This window comes from Heteronotia binoei, chromosome 6 (genome assembly GCF_032191835.1).
Source record: "Heteronotia binoei isolate CCM8104 ecotype False Entrance Well chromosome 6, APGP_CSIRO_Hbin_v1, whole genome shotgun sequence".
In the NCBI taxonomy this organism is placed as follows: domain Eukaryota; kingdom Metazoa; phylum Chordata; class Lepidosauria; order Squamata; family Gekkonidae; genus Heteronotia; species Heteronotia binoei.
The window spans coordinates 89,140,238-89,155,144 of record NC_083228.1 but is presented as its reverse complement, the minus strand read 5'-3'; the positions used below and the strand labels follow the sequence as shown (position 1 = coordinate 89,155,144).

At 41.0% G+C, this 14,907-nt stretch overlaps 1 protein-coding gene across 4 annotated transcripts in view; it reads left to right on the top strand.

Annotated features, from left to right (window-relative positions):
* Positions 1–1,220: 1,220 nt before the first annotated feature.
* FARP2 (FERM, ARH/RhoGEF and pleckstrin domain protein 2) overlaps positions 1,221–14,907 on the top strand; it is a 132,708-nt gene continuing 119,021 nt past the window's right edge. For 3 of the 4 annotated variants that reach the window (XM_060242108.1, XM_060242106.1, XM_060242110.1), the window contains exons 1-2: positions 7,390–7,555; positions 12,126–12,355. In XM_060242108.1, the coding sequence (XP_060098091.1) occupies positions 12,152–12,355 (204 nt within the window). In that variant the 5' untranslated portion in view covers positions 7,390–7,555; positions 12,126–12,151. Of the gene's footprint in view, positions 1,245–7,389; positions 7,556–12,125; positions 12,356–14,907 lie in introns of those variants that run through there. The other variant, XM_060242107.1, reaches the window with a different exon arrangement.

Sequence of the window (14,907 nt, the reverse complement as noted above, 5' to 3'; positions counted from 1 at the left end):
CACATATTTTCCCTTATAAGTAAAAGGTCTGGATTTTGTTTGGTTTCTTTTTTTAACTTGAAAGTTCTGATAGCCAAGAAGGAAGCTTGAAATATCCCTGCCAGCCCTCAAACCTCAGATGTGAACAAACTCTAAAACTGGAACAGAGACAGGATTTCAAACAAAGTGATGCTCTTCTATAACTTTTGCTCACTGTCAAACCCCCCCCCCCTTTTTTTTTTTTCCAGTTTAGCACATTCATGTGGGAACTAGAGCAGTACATTGCTAACACTATGTATTGGCATGCTTTAGCTTTTGGAGTTTGCTGGTTTGACCAGCCATGAAAATGAAAGGGACCGTGTATGAACTAAATTAATTTGTTATAAACTCATTTTGTATTGGACACTACAGCTAGAGGAAAGTCAATCTGACAACATACCTGAGATGTCTCATTGCAGAATGATTGGCTTCAAATTGAATTAATTTTTTGGATTTTATTTTTTCCCTTCTATTTCTGTATAACAGCAGTGTGAACAAATTGCTCACGAATGAGAATACATCTTTCCAGGATGACTGTCCACATGCTTACTTCTTTGGCACACTATTTTTGACCCTCCCTCCCATAGGCTACAACCTTCACGAGATGTAAATGGCTTTTCCACACTATCAGGAAAGGACAGAGCAAGTTGCAGTGGGGTGGGAGTCACACCACTGCCTTGGAAAAGTGCATACTGTTCACGCAATGAATTTAGGTTAATAAATCAGTGACAGGCATCTAGGAGACAGGGATAATCATTTGCAATAGTATGAATATTCCATACATTCTCAAGATAAGCAATATTTGCTCTTATTAGTCAAATGAATCTTTGTGTAACATAGAATGAAAGAACCAGAAGCAAATCTCCTCCAAGCCAGGAAACTGTAATGCTGAATTTTTATCCCTATGTCAAAGCAGACTTATATGTACATGCAAAAGCACTTGCTCACTTTGCCTTCCCCCCTTCCTGTCAACACTTAGATTGTAAGCACAGTGCACCTAAGGGTTGAGACCCATGTTTCTACTTCTGCAGCTCTCTAACCAATTTTTTCATCCACTGTTTTAAAAATCTGTTATGCTGTTTTGCTAGAATTCTGGAGTTCATGAATGGTTTTCTCTTAGCATGTCAGAAATGTCTCTATTGGCTTTTGTAAATTGCCATTTTAACAATTTTGCCTCTTTCTTAGGTAGTAGGCAGTTTGAGCTCCAAACACAAAGCAAGTTAGTGGTGAATTCATATCATGGTGTTTATAATGTCTGTGTTATATTTTTTTATCCTGGTATTACTAAATGTCAATTAAAACCCAGGCTGTTTCCACATGGGATTGCAAAAATGGACCCTCTGCCACAGCAGCACTATCAGGTGGTACAGGAGCAGGTGCTTATCAGTGCAATCCTAAACAAAGTTACACCCTTCAAAGCCTACTGATTTTAATAGATGTTATAATCTGTGTGGGTTTCATGTTTACTAGCAGCATCTATTGAGTATTGTTTGTGATGAGCAAACAGCTCCACCGCCCAGGCAGCTAATACACCTTTTAAACTTCTCGTTTGTGTGTGTATAAAGGGCTATCAAGTCGCAGCCAGTGCTCCCTCTGAGTTATTGTGAGCTAGCTCAGTTTTTTAGCCTCTGGCTCACATATTTTTGTCTTAGCTTAGGAAGGGTGGCCCCAGAGCAAACTAATGTCTTCTGTAGCTCACAACTTTAATGCCAGTAGCTCATGAAGTAGAATTTTTGCTCACAAGACTCCACAGCTTAGAGGGACCATCGGTCGCAGCCCACTTATGTCAATCCCAGAGGTTTTTCAAGGCAAGAGACATTCAGAGGTGCTTGTCTTCCTCTGCAAAGTCTTCCTTGGTGGTCTCCATTCCAAATATCAACCCTGCTTAGCTTCTGAAATCTGACAAGATCAGGCTTTATCACACCATCCACATCCCAACTTTTCATTTAGGTTTTAACCAGGACCGGATCTACATGTTTTTTTAGGGGGGGGGGGCAAAATTAAAAAATGGTACCCCTTATGGGCCATTCTATCTTATGGTCCCATAAAATACAATGGACTCCATACCCAATTTGGCACACACACCCCTCGGCGCCCAGGGCAAGCACCTCCCTCTGCCCCCCCCCTCCCCGATCCAGCCCTGGTTTTAACAATTCGTTTTTTAAAAATAGTTGGAAGCTGTGCACTTTGCAACTCTGAAATCCTCATGATGGTTGAACACACAAAATTTAAAGAAAAAAACATGCATGTGGGGAAAAAAGTTGAATGGTTGTAGTCTTGCATATTGTGTATGGACAGATTATTGTTATTAAGTAGTCAGTGGTGGGACCATTGTGCAATAGCTTATAAATGCAATTGTGGCATATTTCCAGTGGCTGTGTAGAAAGGGCTAAGTGAATGTAATTGTATGGGAGATTGTTGCTAATTACATCATAAACTAACAGTGTAATCCTAGAACAATGTTTTAATCCAGTGGCACCTTTAAGACTAACAAGGTTTTATTCAAGACATCAGCTTTTGTGTGCACACACGCTTCTTCAGATACATGAAAGTTACCAAACCATACATATATGTAGAGGGTGAGCAGCAAATTAACATAAGCATAATTTTGGCAAAATGCCCAATTATCTATCAGACCTAACCACTCCAAGTCATCGCAGGGCATTTATGTTGGCCAGACTAAACGCGTTTCCCTCCAAAGTTTTACAAGGGAGATATCAGCGAGTCCCTTTAGCCGACAGACTTTGCTCCTGTGGAGCGAATACCCCTGACTCAATCCAGCATATATTGCTTGATTGTTCTTTTTACCATAACCTCCGTAAAGATTTATTTGGCAAGCTTTCTTTTTCTCCAGATTTGTCTATTCTGCCACCCTGTTATTATTTATTGAGTGATACTGAGGGGGTGGTTAGTGAGGCTGTGGCAAAATTTCTGGCTGACATCCTTAAATTTAACTCTGACCATGTTTGAATGTATCTGTAAGCTCGGTTTTATTTTGATTTTATCTCCAATGTTTAAATTTTTATATTCTGTGTATTTTTATCTGAATCTATTATGCCATTAAAGGTTTGGTATGGTATGGTAACATAAGCATAATAAATGGTGTTTAACAGGTGCAAGGACCAAACTGAAATAATAAACAATCCTAGGCAGAGTTACACCCTTCAAAACCTATTGACTTCAGTGGACACACCAGCACATAATTCTGGTTTAGGATGACACTGTATCTTACATATTTATCCATCAAACTCACATGACTGCATCCCACATAATAATTACAATACTAATGAGTGCTATAACTGGGAGAATAAACTCAATTTCCCAGGAACAAAAATGTGGTGCAGGTAAGGCTTTTTTTGTACAAAAAGCCCAGGAGGAACCTATTTGCATATTAGGCCACATCCCTGATATCACCAGAAGTGCTGTCACGCATTCAGTCAGTTACTTTCAACATATTGACACAGAACAGTACAGTGCCATCAGCTGCATTTCATGGATATATGTTCTCACACAGCCCAATGAGAGACCTTGTTTCACCTCTCCGAACATGGCCAGAGAGAGAGCCATGTGCGATGGAGTGGGCAGCGGCAGGCCCAGCTTATCCAGGGACAGGGCACTTGTGGGCAGTTCCACATCGCTCTCTCTCTTCACAAACCCGCTGGAGGTGGCAGAGTGTGAGATCTGGGAGTGCGTGGCTGCCTAGTGCTTTACCTCTGCCAGAGACCTTTTTTGAGTCAAGCCGGCTGGTACTGCATTTCTGTGAGTTCCTGCTCAAAAAAAGCCTTGTGTGCAGCTATGTGGTGAGAAAATAAGTTTCAAAACAAAAGCACTGGCCTGTACCCAACCACAATCTAAAAAAATCATGACATTTAAGTGTTTTTTTCCCTGATGTTTCTATAGCTTTTCCCTTTCCTGGTGCAGATCCCCATGATTCTGTTCCTGATAATCTGCTGACCCCCAGGAACAAAATTTTGTTTACTGGGCTTTAGTGGGAGGGGGAAGTGGTGGAACTCACAGCCCCTCTCAACAAAATGCAAGAGTTTCTATGGATGTGGTTGGATAGAGGCCACTGCTTAGAAAAAAAACATGCAGATTGTATTAAACGGTGGGAAATAAATTTGCTTTTAATGTGAAACACACTTATTGTGGAGAGAGGCCTTAGCTGCTGGGGACAAATTGGGTATGGCTACCATTTTCATGCTGCTTGATCTAATCTAGGAAGGGAATTTTTATATTAATTAGAACTTTTCAAAAATATCTTAAATCAATATTAGTATTTTCCACCTCTTTAAATCAAATGTAAAACCATACCAACTAATTTCACACTTAAGCAGTTTTGAGCCTTTCCTCCAACCTGTTGGTACTGGCCTACCCAATTGCCCACTCCTGGGGTGTGTCTGCTTGCTGCCATGCTCACCTGCCTGCTGCCACTGCTGGTGGGATAAAAGGGGGAGGGGTGGCATCTGACCCTGGAAGTGGTGTCACATTCTGGCAACACTCTACAAATCCCCTCCAAATGTCTATGGGTTTTAGTGATGTCACTTCCAAGGTTAGATGCAGCCTCACACCAATCATCTTATGGGGGTTGCAACCTTTACATGAACTGGTATTCAGCTGACGGTTATGAAGGCAGATAGGTTTACAATAGCATTTCAACCAACCTATGTTTTTGTATGTCATCTAGGAATAACTGGTGTTCAGCCTTCCACCTATAATTGTAATAGTTGTATTATAATAATTATCATCTTTGTATTCATGTGTGAATATTTTCTTCATCTTTTAATCTCTCTTTGGTGCATGAAAGTTAATTAGGAAAGCCTTATCACTCGGGTGCAGATTTCCTTTCCCATATCTCTTCTCTGCTCCTCAGAAAAATCTGAGAGAAAACTTGTGCTTGTGGGGGCACAATGGAAGGGCTTCTAGCCTCACTGGTGGACCTCTTGATGGCACTTGTTTTTTTTGGCCACTGTGTGACAGAGTGTTGGACTGGATGGACCATTGGCCTGATCCAACATAGCTTCTCTTATGTTCTAATAATAATTAATATTTAATTTGTATCTCGCACTCCCCGCCAAAGCAGGCTCAGGGCAGCTCACATAGCATAACATAAAATACAAGCATTACAATAATAAAAGCACAATGTTGCTTTTGTGTTATCTGTGTTGCAAGTTTCATTACTATCCCTCCTTTCTCTTTTTAGAACTAACAGTGTATTCTTCTGACTGTTAATTAGAGCCAGGCCTTGAATTCAGCAGGAGCTCACAGGAGCACAGCTCCTGAACCTTTCTAACGCCCCCTCCTCCTCCCCACCTACCTACCTTGTCCATTGAAGAGTAGGTACAGCTGCACAACAATCCCTGTGTTGTGAATGTGAACTAATGTTGTGTAGAAATAAGGGTGTTCCTGCCAGACTCATTGGAGCCTGAAGGACTGAGCTTGGGGACTCAGGAACAATGGGCAGTAGGATCCAAATCCCTGCTGCCCTGCGCCAATCACAGGCCCTCTGCTGGTTTGAATGGTCCAATGGCGTGGGAACCCTGAAGTGTATATAGTTGGCCCCAATGGCCCAGTTCTCTAGTCTTTGAGTTCAGCCATTCCTATGCTGTGCTTAATAAAAGAGCTATGATTACAACTACCTTGGTTCTTCCATGCATTGAACTCACTATATTATACCCTGGATGAACTCCATCACCTATTTTTCTAAACTTGCTAATGTAAGAATCACAAAGAATAAATGTCAGATGTTTGAGAGCCGCAAGACAGGAAGGAAGGAAGGAAGGAAGGAAGGAAGGAAGGAAGGAAGGAAGGAAGGAAGGAAGGAAGGAAGGAAGGAAGGAAGGAAAATAGATGGGGAGAGGAAGGGGGAGAGGTATAACTTTAACTTCAAATGCTTTCTCCAAGCCACTGGCTGACCTGGCTTCGATAAGTGATTTAGAGACAAATGCTTTCTCCAAGCTGGCCAACAAGGTGGTGGGGGTTTCAAGAGCCACACCAAGCCAATCCAATCCAATCACCTTTACAGGCATAAAGAGAGCCACACAATGTGTATGAAAGAGACACATGGCCCCCGAGCTGCAGTTTGGCCACTCTGGACCTAGAGCATCTCTGACGTCCAGACTGCCAGCGAGGGGGAGCGCACAACTTCCTTAGGTAGCCGATTCCATTGTTTAACAACTGTTACTGTAAAAAAGTTGTTCCTAATATCCAGCTGATACATTCCCACCCTTAATTTAAATCCATTATTTATTTACTTTCCTCTGCAGTGCTGCCAACAGGAACAGCTCCATGCCTTCCTGTAAATGACAGCCCTTTGAAGACTTAGAGAGAGCAATCAGGTCCCCCCTCAACCTCCTCTTCTCTAGATTGAACATTCCCAAGCCTGTTGCCTGCTGGGGTGAAGGGAGGCTCTCTCTCTTTCCGTCTTTCCGACCTGAGCCCTGTGCATCAAACCCTAGCAACAATCTAACTTGCCTGCAACATGGACTAAGCAAGCCTTTGTTCAGCTGAGTAAAGATGATAGAAAGACATAATCGGCAGTCAGTCCTCCAGGCATGTAGGTCCCAGGCCTTGAAGGTCTATATTGATAATAACCTTGACTGGAACTTGGGAGGTAACAGGAAACCAGCACAAGTATAATATGCATGTCATGTTCAGCCTGACAGTACACAACTGAAGCATCTGAATTGTCCTTAAGGATCTGAAGTTACTGTGACATGGATCACTGTGAGCAAGCCAGCTGAATTTCTGTGCCACATTAAGCTGGGTTTTTATTTTTTGGCAGCTGGGCTTCCCTGCATCTTGATCAGAATGGCAGATACATTTGACTAGATAGCGATGCTGGGTGCGGTTAGCACTGGGTAGGGCTGGCACCACACTGCACCTGGCCTTATGGAAATTTTAAAAGGGTTCCTGTGGGCATTCTGTTTCTCAATCCTGCATTAATCATATTTACAGGTGATTCCCAGGGATCACGTACAAAAAGATTTCCTGGTGGGCAACTTAGCTTGACTCGCTCCCGAGGCAATTTTATCTTTCCAGTCTGCCCGTGGTGACACACACCACGCCAGATTAAAACGCTTTCTCAGTATCACTCGTAATGCCTGACTCTTTGGGGGGGGGGGGCGGCGTCCGGAAGCTGGGTGAGGGTACAGACGTACGACGCAGGTCCGGACCTCAGTGCCCAACTTTGATCAGGCGACCAGTTGCCTGACTGGAACATCACGCCGCGCGGGTTTTCGCCTGTGCTTGCCTCTCTCAAACTCACTCTCTCTCTCCCGTGTACAGGCCCCACCCACCTGCTGACTTGGAGCTCGTGGAAGACCGCGGCTGAAGCTCCGCCCCTAGAAGTCGGCGGCAGCCAATGAAAGTCGCGTGTGTAGCCGGAGGGCTAGTGATGGCGGTGGCCTCCCGAGGCAGGCAGAGGGAAAAACCGAGAGGGCGCGACTGTGTTTGGGCGAGGAAGTGGGCGCGCGGCTGATTCGGCAGTGCAGCGTCTCTGAACAACAACCGTCGGTACCATCGGCCGTGTCTATCTGAGGTAAAAGCGTAACTGAGGAAGGAAAGAGGGAGGGTGGTGGAGGCGGCGGCAGCAGCAGCGCTTGGGACCCGTGCAGGGCGAGACTGGCTCTCCCTTTCCTCAGACCCGATACTGAGGGGGGGGGGGCGCACTCCTTCAGAGTGCTGCCGCCACCCGCTCGGCGGTTTCGTAGCGACCTGACATAAATCCGTGGGCGCTGCAGGGTCGGCCGGGTGTGGACTCTGAAACTGCAAATCCGACCCTTTGCTCGGCACAGTAACGTGGCCGTTTCCTTCACACGCAGCCTTTCCCTGCCTTGGGGCACGGCAGGGCGGTGCGAGTAGTTCTGGATGCCTCCTGTTTCTTCGAGGCGCTGGACGGGTTTTTCTGCGGATCTTGACTGAGAGTCTCGGCGGAGCAAGCCTTGCCGTTTTCTCTTATCGTCAAGAGTGTGGTGTGAAGGTTTGTAGCAGCATGTTAGGAATACTTGTGCTCTTTCTTTGAATCGGAGCCTTTTACGACCTTATTTAAACGGTTGAAGAGAGTATTAAAAAGTATTGCTTTTTGCTTGATTGTGGTTTTTAACAAGCTTGGCTCATTCGGCTATCATTATGGTAGATCTGTTGCAGATGCGTCAGTTTCTCCAAGAAGTTTAATTAAAAGGGCATTCTTTTCTTCCGAAAGGCTTCCAAAAGCTTAAAAACCTATATTTTAAGGGTCGTAATTAGAAAAATGTACATAGAGAATTGTTTCTGGTGACTTAATTCATCAAACCAGTAGTTATTTTAAATATATTTATTGCATTCGGTTGTAGTAAGAACTAAGCATGTTCAACTTGATTGATCATTTTGGAGTTCTTGCTCAGTTATAGCCTAAAGGGTTCGTTGAATGTTACGGATTTGCAGTGTGAAAAATCTAAGAATATTATATATGTAGCTGCCTTTATGCTGTCTTGTGATAATGAGTGTAGTTATCATTCCATCTACCTACAAGGGTATGTACACATGCTTACTGTTGTGTGTGATAACTGTAGATATGAATTTTGCTCTCTTCGCTATAGGGGAATTCCTTCCATATAGGGAATTAGCAATGTTACAAAAGGATTAGCCTGATGGCAGCTTCTCCCATAGCTGGTTTCAAACTGTAAAGCTAAACTGGAAGTGTGGGGAAAGTTATTGTAAAAACAAAATGCTGTGAGTTTGCAAAGTGATTAAAAATAAAATCCAAGCATGCTACAATCTATCCAGAATTAATAAATTGGCTTAACAGCCAATAAACTGACTTGGTTGGAATGTCAGAAGAGCACTGTGGAGTCCCAGATTTAAAGCTTCACACACCCATAAAGCTAATTGAATTCACTTTTGTTCACTCCCAACAAAACTAGATGCATCAGTATTTGGGAGTTATTTCCTGTTTCCAGACACCCCATCTAGAGCACATTGCAATAGAATGGTCTTTTGCAGACTAATATGGTACTTATGGTATAGCAGATTTCATGCGCTCTTACAGTCCTAGATTTCTTCTGGCATCTCAGGTGAAAAGTGCAATTCCTGTGCTATGAAAAAATTTATTGATTACATTTTTATCCTGCCTTTCTTCCAAGGAGCTGAGGGCAGTTCTCTTCCATTTTATCTTTACATCTGCTGTATGTTGTAGGTCAGGCTGAGAGTGTGTGACTGGCCCATTGTCAACCACTGAAGTCCCTGACAGAAGGGGTTAGGCTGAACTCATGTGCATACTTAAGAGTAATCACCAATGAACCCAGTGGGAGTAAACTGTTGAGTAAGCTGTAAGAAATATCTACCGGTATTTGCTTTTGTCTCATTTATAGTGAGGTATTTTGGACTCTGATTGGGTTCCAGAACTTATTAATGACAAGTCTCTTAAAACCAGCAATTAATTTTTACACTGTATATCAAAATATAATTCCTATTCCAGCTATGTTTGTGCCTTATTGCATGGAACTTGTAACCCTGGATGGGGTTTCATGTGTCTGTGTGCATCAGCAGATGCTGTCCTCATGTTCAACACTTTGATGACATCGCTGTATAGATTTACATCAGCTTTTCGCATATGGATTTTTGCAGGCTTGAAATATGTATGTATGTATGTATTGTTTTGATTTTTATCCTGCCTTTCCCTGCACACCCTTCCCTAGAGATCTTATATAATTATGTAGGAGAATATCTTTTGCCATCCCATTGTGTTACAGAACATTTCCCCCCGCTTAATGGAAAGTTTCTCTTTACAATAGATTACCTAAAAAACTTTCTTTAAAACATAATTTGTTTGGAACAAAACTGCTATAGACACAATCTTCTTGTCTAACATATTTAGTGATTGAGTATCTGAAAACTAGTTTTTGATGTGTTGTAGTCACTTTGTTCTGTTTTCTCTCAATTCCAATGAAGACATGTACCAGTTACTGCAGAGATTGGTCTGCAAGAGTTGTATTTGCTTTGCTGCAATCAGGTGGCCTGCAAGAACAGAATTGACATGCATTTCTTATGGATTGTTTATGGTAGTTTATTTACCTAAAAGACATTAAATCTGTTTTAGTTAATGATTTGGAATTTTATTCTGGTTTTTCTGAGAAGGCATAAGGGCAAGTGGCAGTTAACTGCATTTACTTAGGCTGCGTTTGGATGTCACAAATTAACTGAAGTTTATTGGTGATGAGAATGAGCCTGTATTCCTAAGGCTTGTGCATATCCTTCCTCTTTCCCTTACATGTAGAGCCAAGGTTTCTGGTTTAGAAAATCCTCAATCTAAAAACAATTGATGTGCAAACTTGGTTACTTTAGCAAATAGCATTTTGGTTTTTTTTCTTGCAAGCTGGGAATTCTGCTCATTCAGATGCTACAACAAAGTGTGGTTAGATTTAAGACCTCCTAAACCAGGAAGCCCTAGGTGTTCAAGGTGAGGAGGTGTGTATAAGCCTGTGCATGTTAGGCACATATTGTCACTCATTATGGTTTGTATGTTACATCTAAATAAAGCTTTCCAATATGCTAATTTAAAAGAATTTCTAAAGTTCCCTTTGTTGTACTCCTAGGTACATTTTATCTTGTCTAGATAAATAGGTCTTATTTTTTCCTTGACAATAGGCTTTATTATTAATATTAAAACACATCCTGTCTTTCCTCTTGGTTCAAGGCAACTTGGAATTTATAGATTCCTGGAATAGGAAGGGACCAACTTCTTTTGTTTTTTTGGCTGAGAATACCTTTTTAAATATCCTTGCAGTTCAGATGTGGGGGGCAACAACCAGAAGCCATTTGTAGATTAATATAGAGATTATGAAAGGACAAAATGACAGTTTTGTTTATATGATAATTATTATTGTTGTATTGTGCCCTATAAATATTACACCTTTTTGAAAGTGATGTTCCTGACTTGACATCTCCAACAAAGGCAGTCTCAAGTTTATTTATTTATTTTATATCCCGCCCTCCCTGCCAAAGGCAGGCTCAAGGTGGTTTACAGGTTAGAGTCAAAAAATGACCAACAGGATAAAACATCAAAGTTTTGGTCTTCAGATTAAGTTGAAGTGTCTGTGAAGTACATGGCTAATTTGTCAGTGGATAAAGTTTACATCTGACTCTAAACAGGTAGTCTGGAAGGCCTGTCACCATCCAAAACAATTTCACAGGATATTAGCTGTTTGCGTTGCTGCTGACATTGATTGGCTTACATCCAGGAAATGAGGATTAGTGGAGTATTAAGTAGAAGGTTCAGCATTGTTCACGACCTGCCATATTGACCGACTTTTAATAACTTGTTAATGTTTAGAGTAACCTCTACAGAATAATGTGATATACCATCCCTTGACTTAGAGTTGTTGTACAATTTTTAAAATAAAATTAAATACTGTTAATTTATTAAATATTTTCCCTCATTAACTCTTGCAGATCTCTGCTATCTAGATATTCCCTCTCCTGTGCAAACTGACCTATTGCTTGAGCTTTCAGTCTGCCTCCCTCAGTCTGCCTGCTGAAGAGCTTTTATGTTCAAATAAACTCAATAAATCTCTCCACTTCCCAACACAGAAAGAGGGTAGGGGGAAGGGAAGTCAAGACTCTTGCTTTCTGTGGTGAAATTTCAGTCATTTAATTAGGAAAACACAGTGATTGAGAGATCTCACTTCACATGTTGCATTATGCAGTCTGTTCTGAATCAATCCTGCCTCTCTGAAGAATGATGCAGGCAAAATTGCTGAGAATCAAGCTGGGTTTTGAGCTGAACATGCATGCCAACTCTCAGCCTTCCAGAGAAAGAGAGAGATTGCATTGCACTCCGTCTGACATCTTTCCTTACTCCCACAGTGAACATCCAGTGGAGCCAAACTAGGATTTGAACTTTTGGTATCTCAGCATTTAGAATGATGTTGTGTTACAAACGATCTGAACACACTAACTGCTGAATGAGTGTGTCAAGCAGAAAGCTAGGCTCTACTTAGCCTAGGAGTGGATAGGCACATAACACTGCTTTGTTAATAGCTAGAAGAATATTTCCAAGTGCTAGGCAAAAACACTGTATGTTCATTATTTAGAAGCACTTCAAAAGTAATTCACTATTTCTTTTGCCTCAGTTTTGGATATTACTTGATGGTGAAACATGGGAGAGATAGAAGGCACTTACAGAGTACTGCAGACTCCAGGTTCTCGTTTGGGAGTCCAGAAAAACACTGGAGTAAGCACGCTGGAACCAGGACAAAACTTCTCCACAGCCATAGCTTCAGCTCCTCCTACAAGTCATGACCGGTCTGTACAGATCAAGATAAAGCTTTTGGATAATACAGTGGAGGTATTTGATATTGAGGTAAGGAAAATATTTATACTACATTCAATTTTAGATTTAAAAATATTTATAAGCTTGCTTCTCTCCCAGGCAATTGTAGTGATTGATTCTCTTTCAGGGAATTGATTGGAAGTCAGGGCTTTTTTGAACAGGAATGTAGTTCCGGCTGGCTTGGCATCAGGGGGTGTGGCCTAATTTGCAAATGAGTTCCTGCTGGACTTTTTCTTCAAAAAAAGCCCTGAAAGTTATATATGTCAGGTATTGGCCGTAAGGGTAAATGGCAGCATGTGGTGCATGTTTAATGATACATAAAGCTTTGTGTCATCAACATGCTGATACAACTCATCCCAAAACCCTGGGAAGTCTCATTTAGGTTTTCATGCATAAATATTGAATGATATCAGAGAGAGCATAGAACCCTGTGGCACTGTCTGTAGCAGATCCCATGTACTCAAATCCTCATTTCTTGCCTTCATTTTCTGCACTCTGCTATTCAGAAAAGACTCAGGCTACCTCAAAACTATACTTCCAAACACTATATCTGATCTGAACTGGTAACAAGTAATTTACCATATTGGGAACAGCTAATAGATCCATGAGGACCAGTAAGGAAGCATTTATCTTCCCTAGCTGAAAGAGGCCTAAGGTCACCAAAATCATTTCTGTTTCACAGCTAGGCCTGACTGAAATGGGTCAAGGAGGGCAAATGTGTCATCCAGATATTGCTGAAACTGCTCAGCTACAACTTGTTCATTTTTGCTCCAAAGCGAATGTTAGAAAATTCTCTTTTTTAGTAAGGAGTTAACAGTTCTGTATAATACTATATGTAGTAACTCCATGCAAAGATTTCACAAGCCATGCCTGGGTTATGCCTCTCTCATAACCCAGAACTTTGTTGACAGAGAGAGAAGACTGAAACAACCCATACAAAGGGACTAGATGGGGGAAGCAGAGACCTTGATCACAGAACCTGTTGACAAGTGAGCATCTGGGTTCAGATCTGATAGACTCCCCCCCCAAAAAAACCCTTTTATTAAACTGTAACAATTTCTTACAAAAATATTGCATGTATTGAACAGTAACTGAAATAGAATAAAATAGAATAAAACCATATACACTTTCAGTTGCTGAGGTATAACAGTTAGAATAGCACAAAGTCTAAATATTTAGTCAGCATAGCACAATCCTTAGAGACATCATTATTCACATATTAAAAAAACCCCAAACAATTTCTCAGTAAAGGTATTCTGTCATTCAGTATTTTCCATGTGCAATATTTGTGAAGTTATTTTATCTTCTATCAAGGTATTCTGTCATTCAGTATTTTCCATGTGCAATATTTGTGAAGTTATTTTATCTTCTATCATTATGTCCCAGATTTTCAAATACCATTGATGGATTGTAGGAATAGTTTTGGCTTTCCAGTGTTGTGCTAATAGGGTCTTTGCCACTGTGATAGATTTTTATTAGCAAATAATTGTGCAAAAATATACTTGAGTCTAAGCTGGAAAGGTGTCATCTATTAGCTTATAAAATAGTTCACCCGCAATTCAAGCCATTTAACCCACTCTTCCCTCACTCTCAGTCCTGCGCGCCTCTTGATGAAGAAAGGAATAGGAACTTCCTCATCTGTTTTGTAGTTTTTCATGAAGCATACAGAAACAATATTTGCTAGTACTTTAAAAAGGATATAGTTTTCGAATGTTTTTAGGCAACATTTGTCTTCAGAAATTTGTCCATTGCAAATTAATGTACTTTTCCTTTTTATTTTATTTATTTTATTCAGTTTATAGCCTGATTTATTTTTGTTGCAAAGGAGTGTAGATTCTTCTAAATATCTTACCTGAGCAGTACCTACTCAGATAGAAAATCTAGTGTAACTTCAACTTTGGTTTTGCAATTAAGGAAGTATAGATTTTTATCTTGAATGTGCGACTCTTTATAAACATGTTTTTCCACAGTGGGAGCTTCTCAAATGTGTCATTCAATGTAGGCAGTTTGGGTTAGCTGCCATACTAAAGAACGCCTCTGCTATTTGATGCAGATCAGTTACTTAAAAACTCTCCTCTCCTCTGCTCCCCACATCTCATCACTATCTCGTTTGGTGTTTAACATGTTACTGTCACTAACCCAGTTTGCAGAGAGGGGGGAACCTGATTATCTCCTGGAAAATGTTTCCAGAAACTGAGTTTAATCTGTCACCTAAATTGTTGATAAAACTAGTAGAAGCAGGAGAGAAGAATGAATCTTCTAGAGGTGCCTACTTGAGACCATGTACAACCTGATATGCCATCAACTATTCAGGTGCTTCAAGTAGGTACCATCTACTTCACCCCCACAAAAGATGTAGGAGAAATACTATTACCTCTTGAAAAATTATTGGAACTTAGAGTTGTCTTTGTTGTTTTCCCCCTAACCTAACTATTAGGATTTCTTTAATAACTGCATTACATTCAATTAAATTTACTCATCTGACATAGAAACACTCTTGCTCCAAATTCTTCACCAGTGACAGACTTTTTGGGTAAAAAATGATTTCTTCCAGGAATGCCAGACATTGAATTTAAATATTG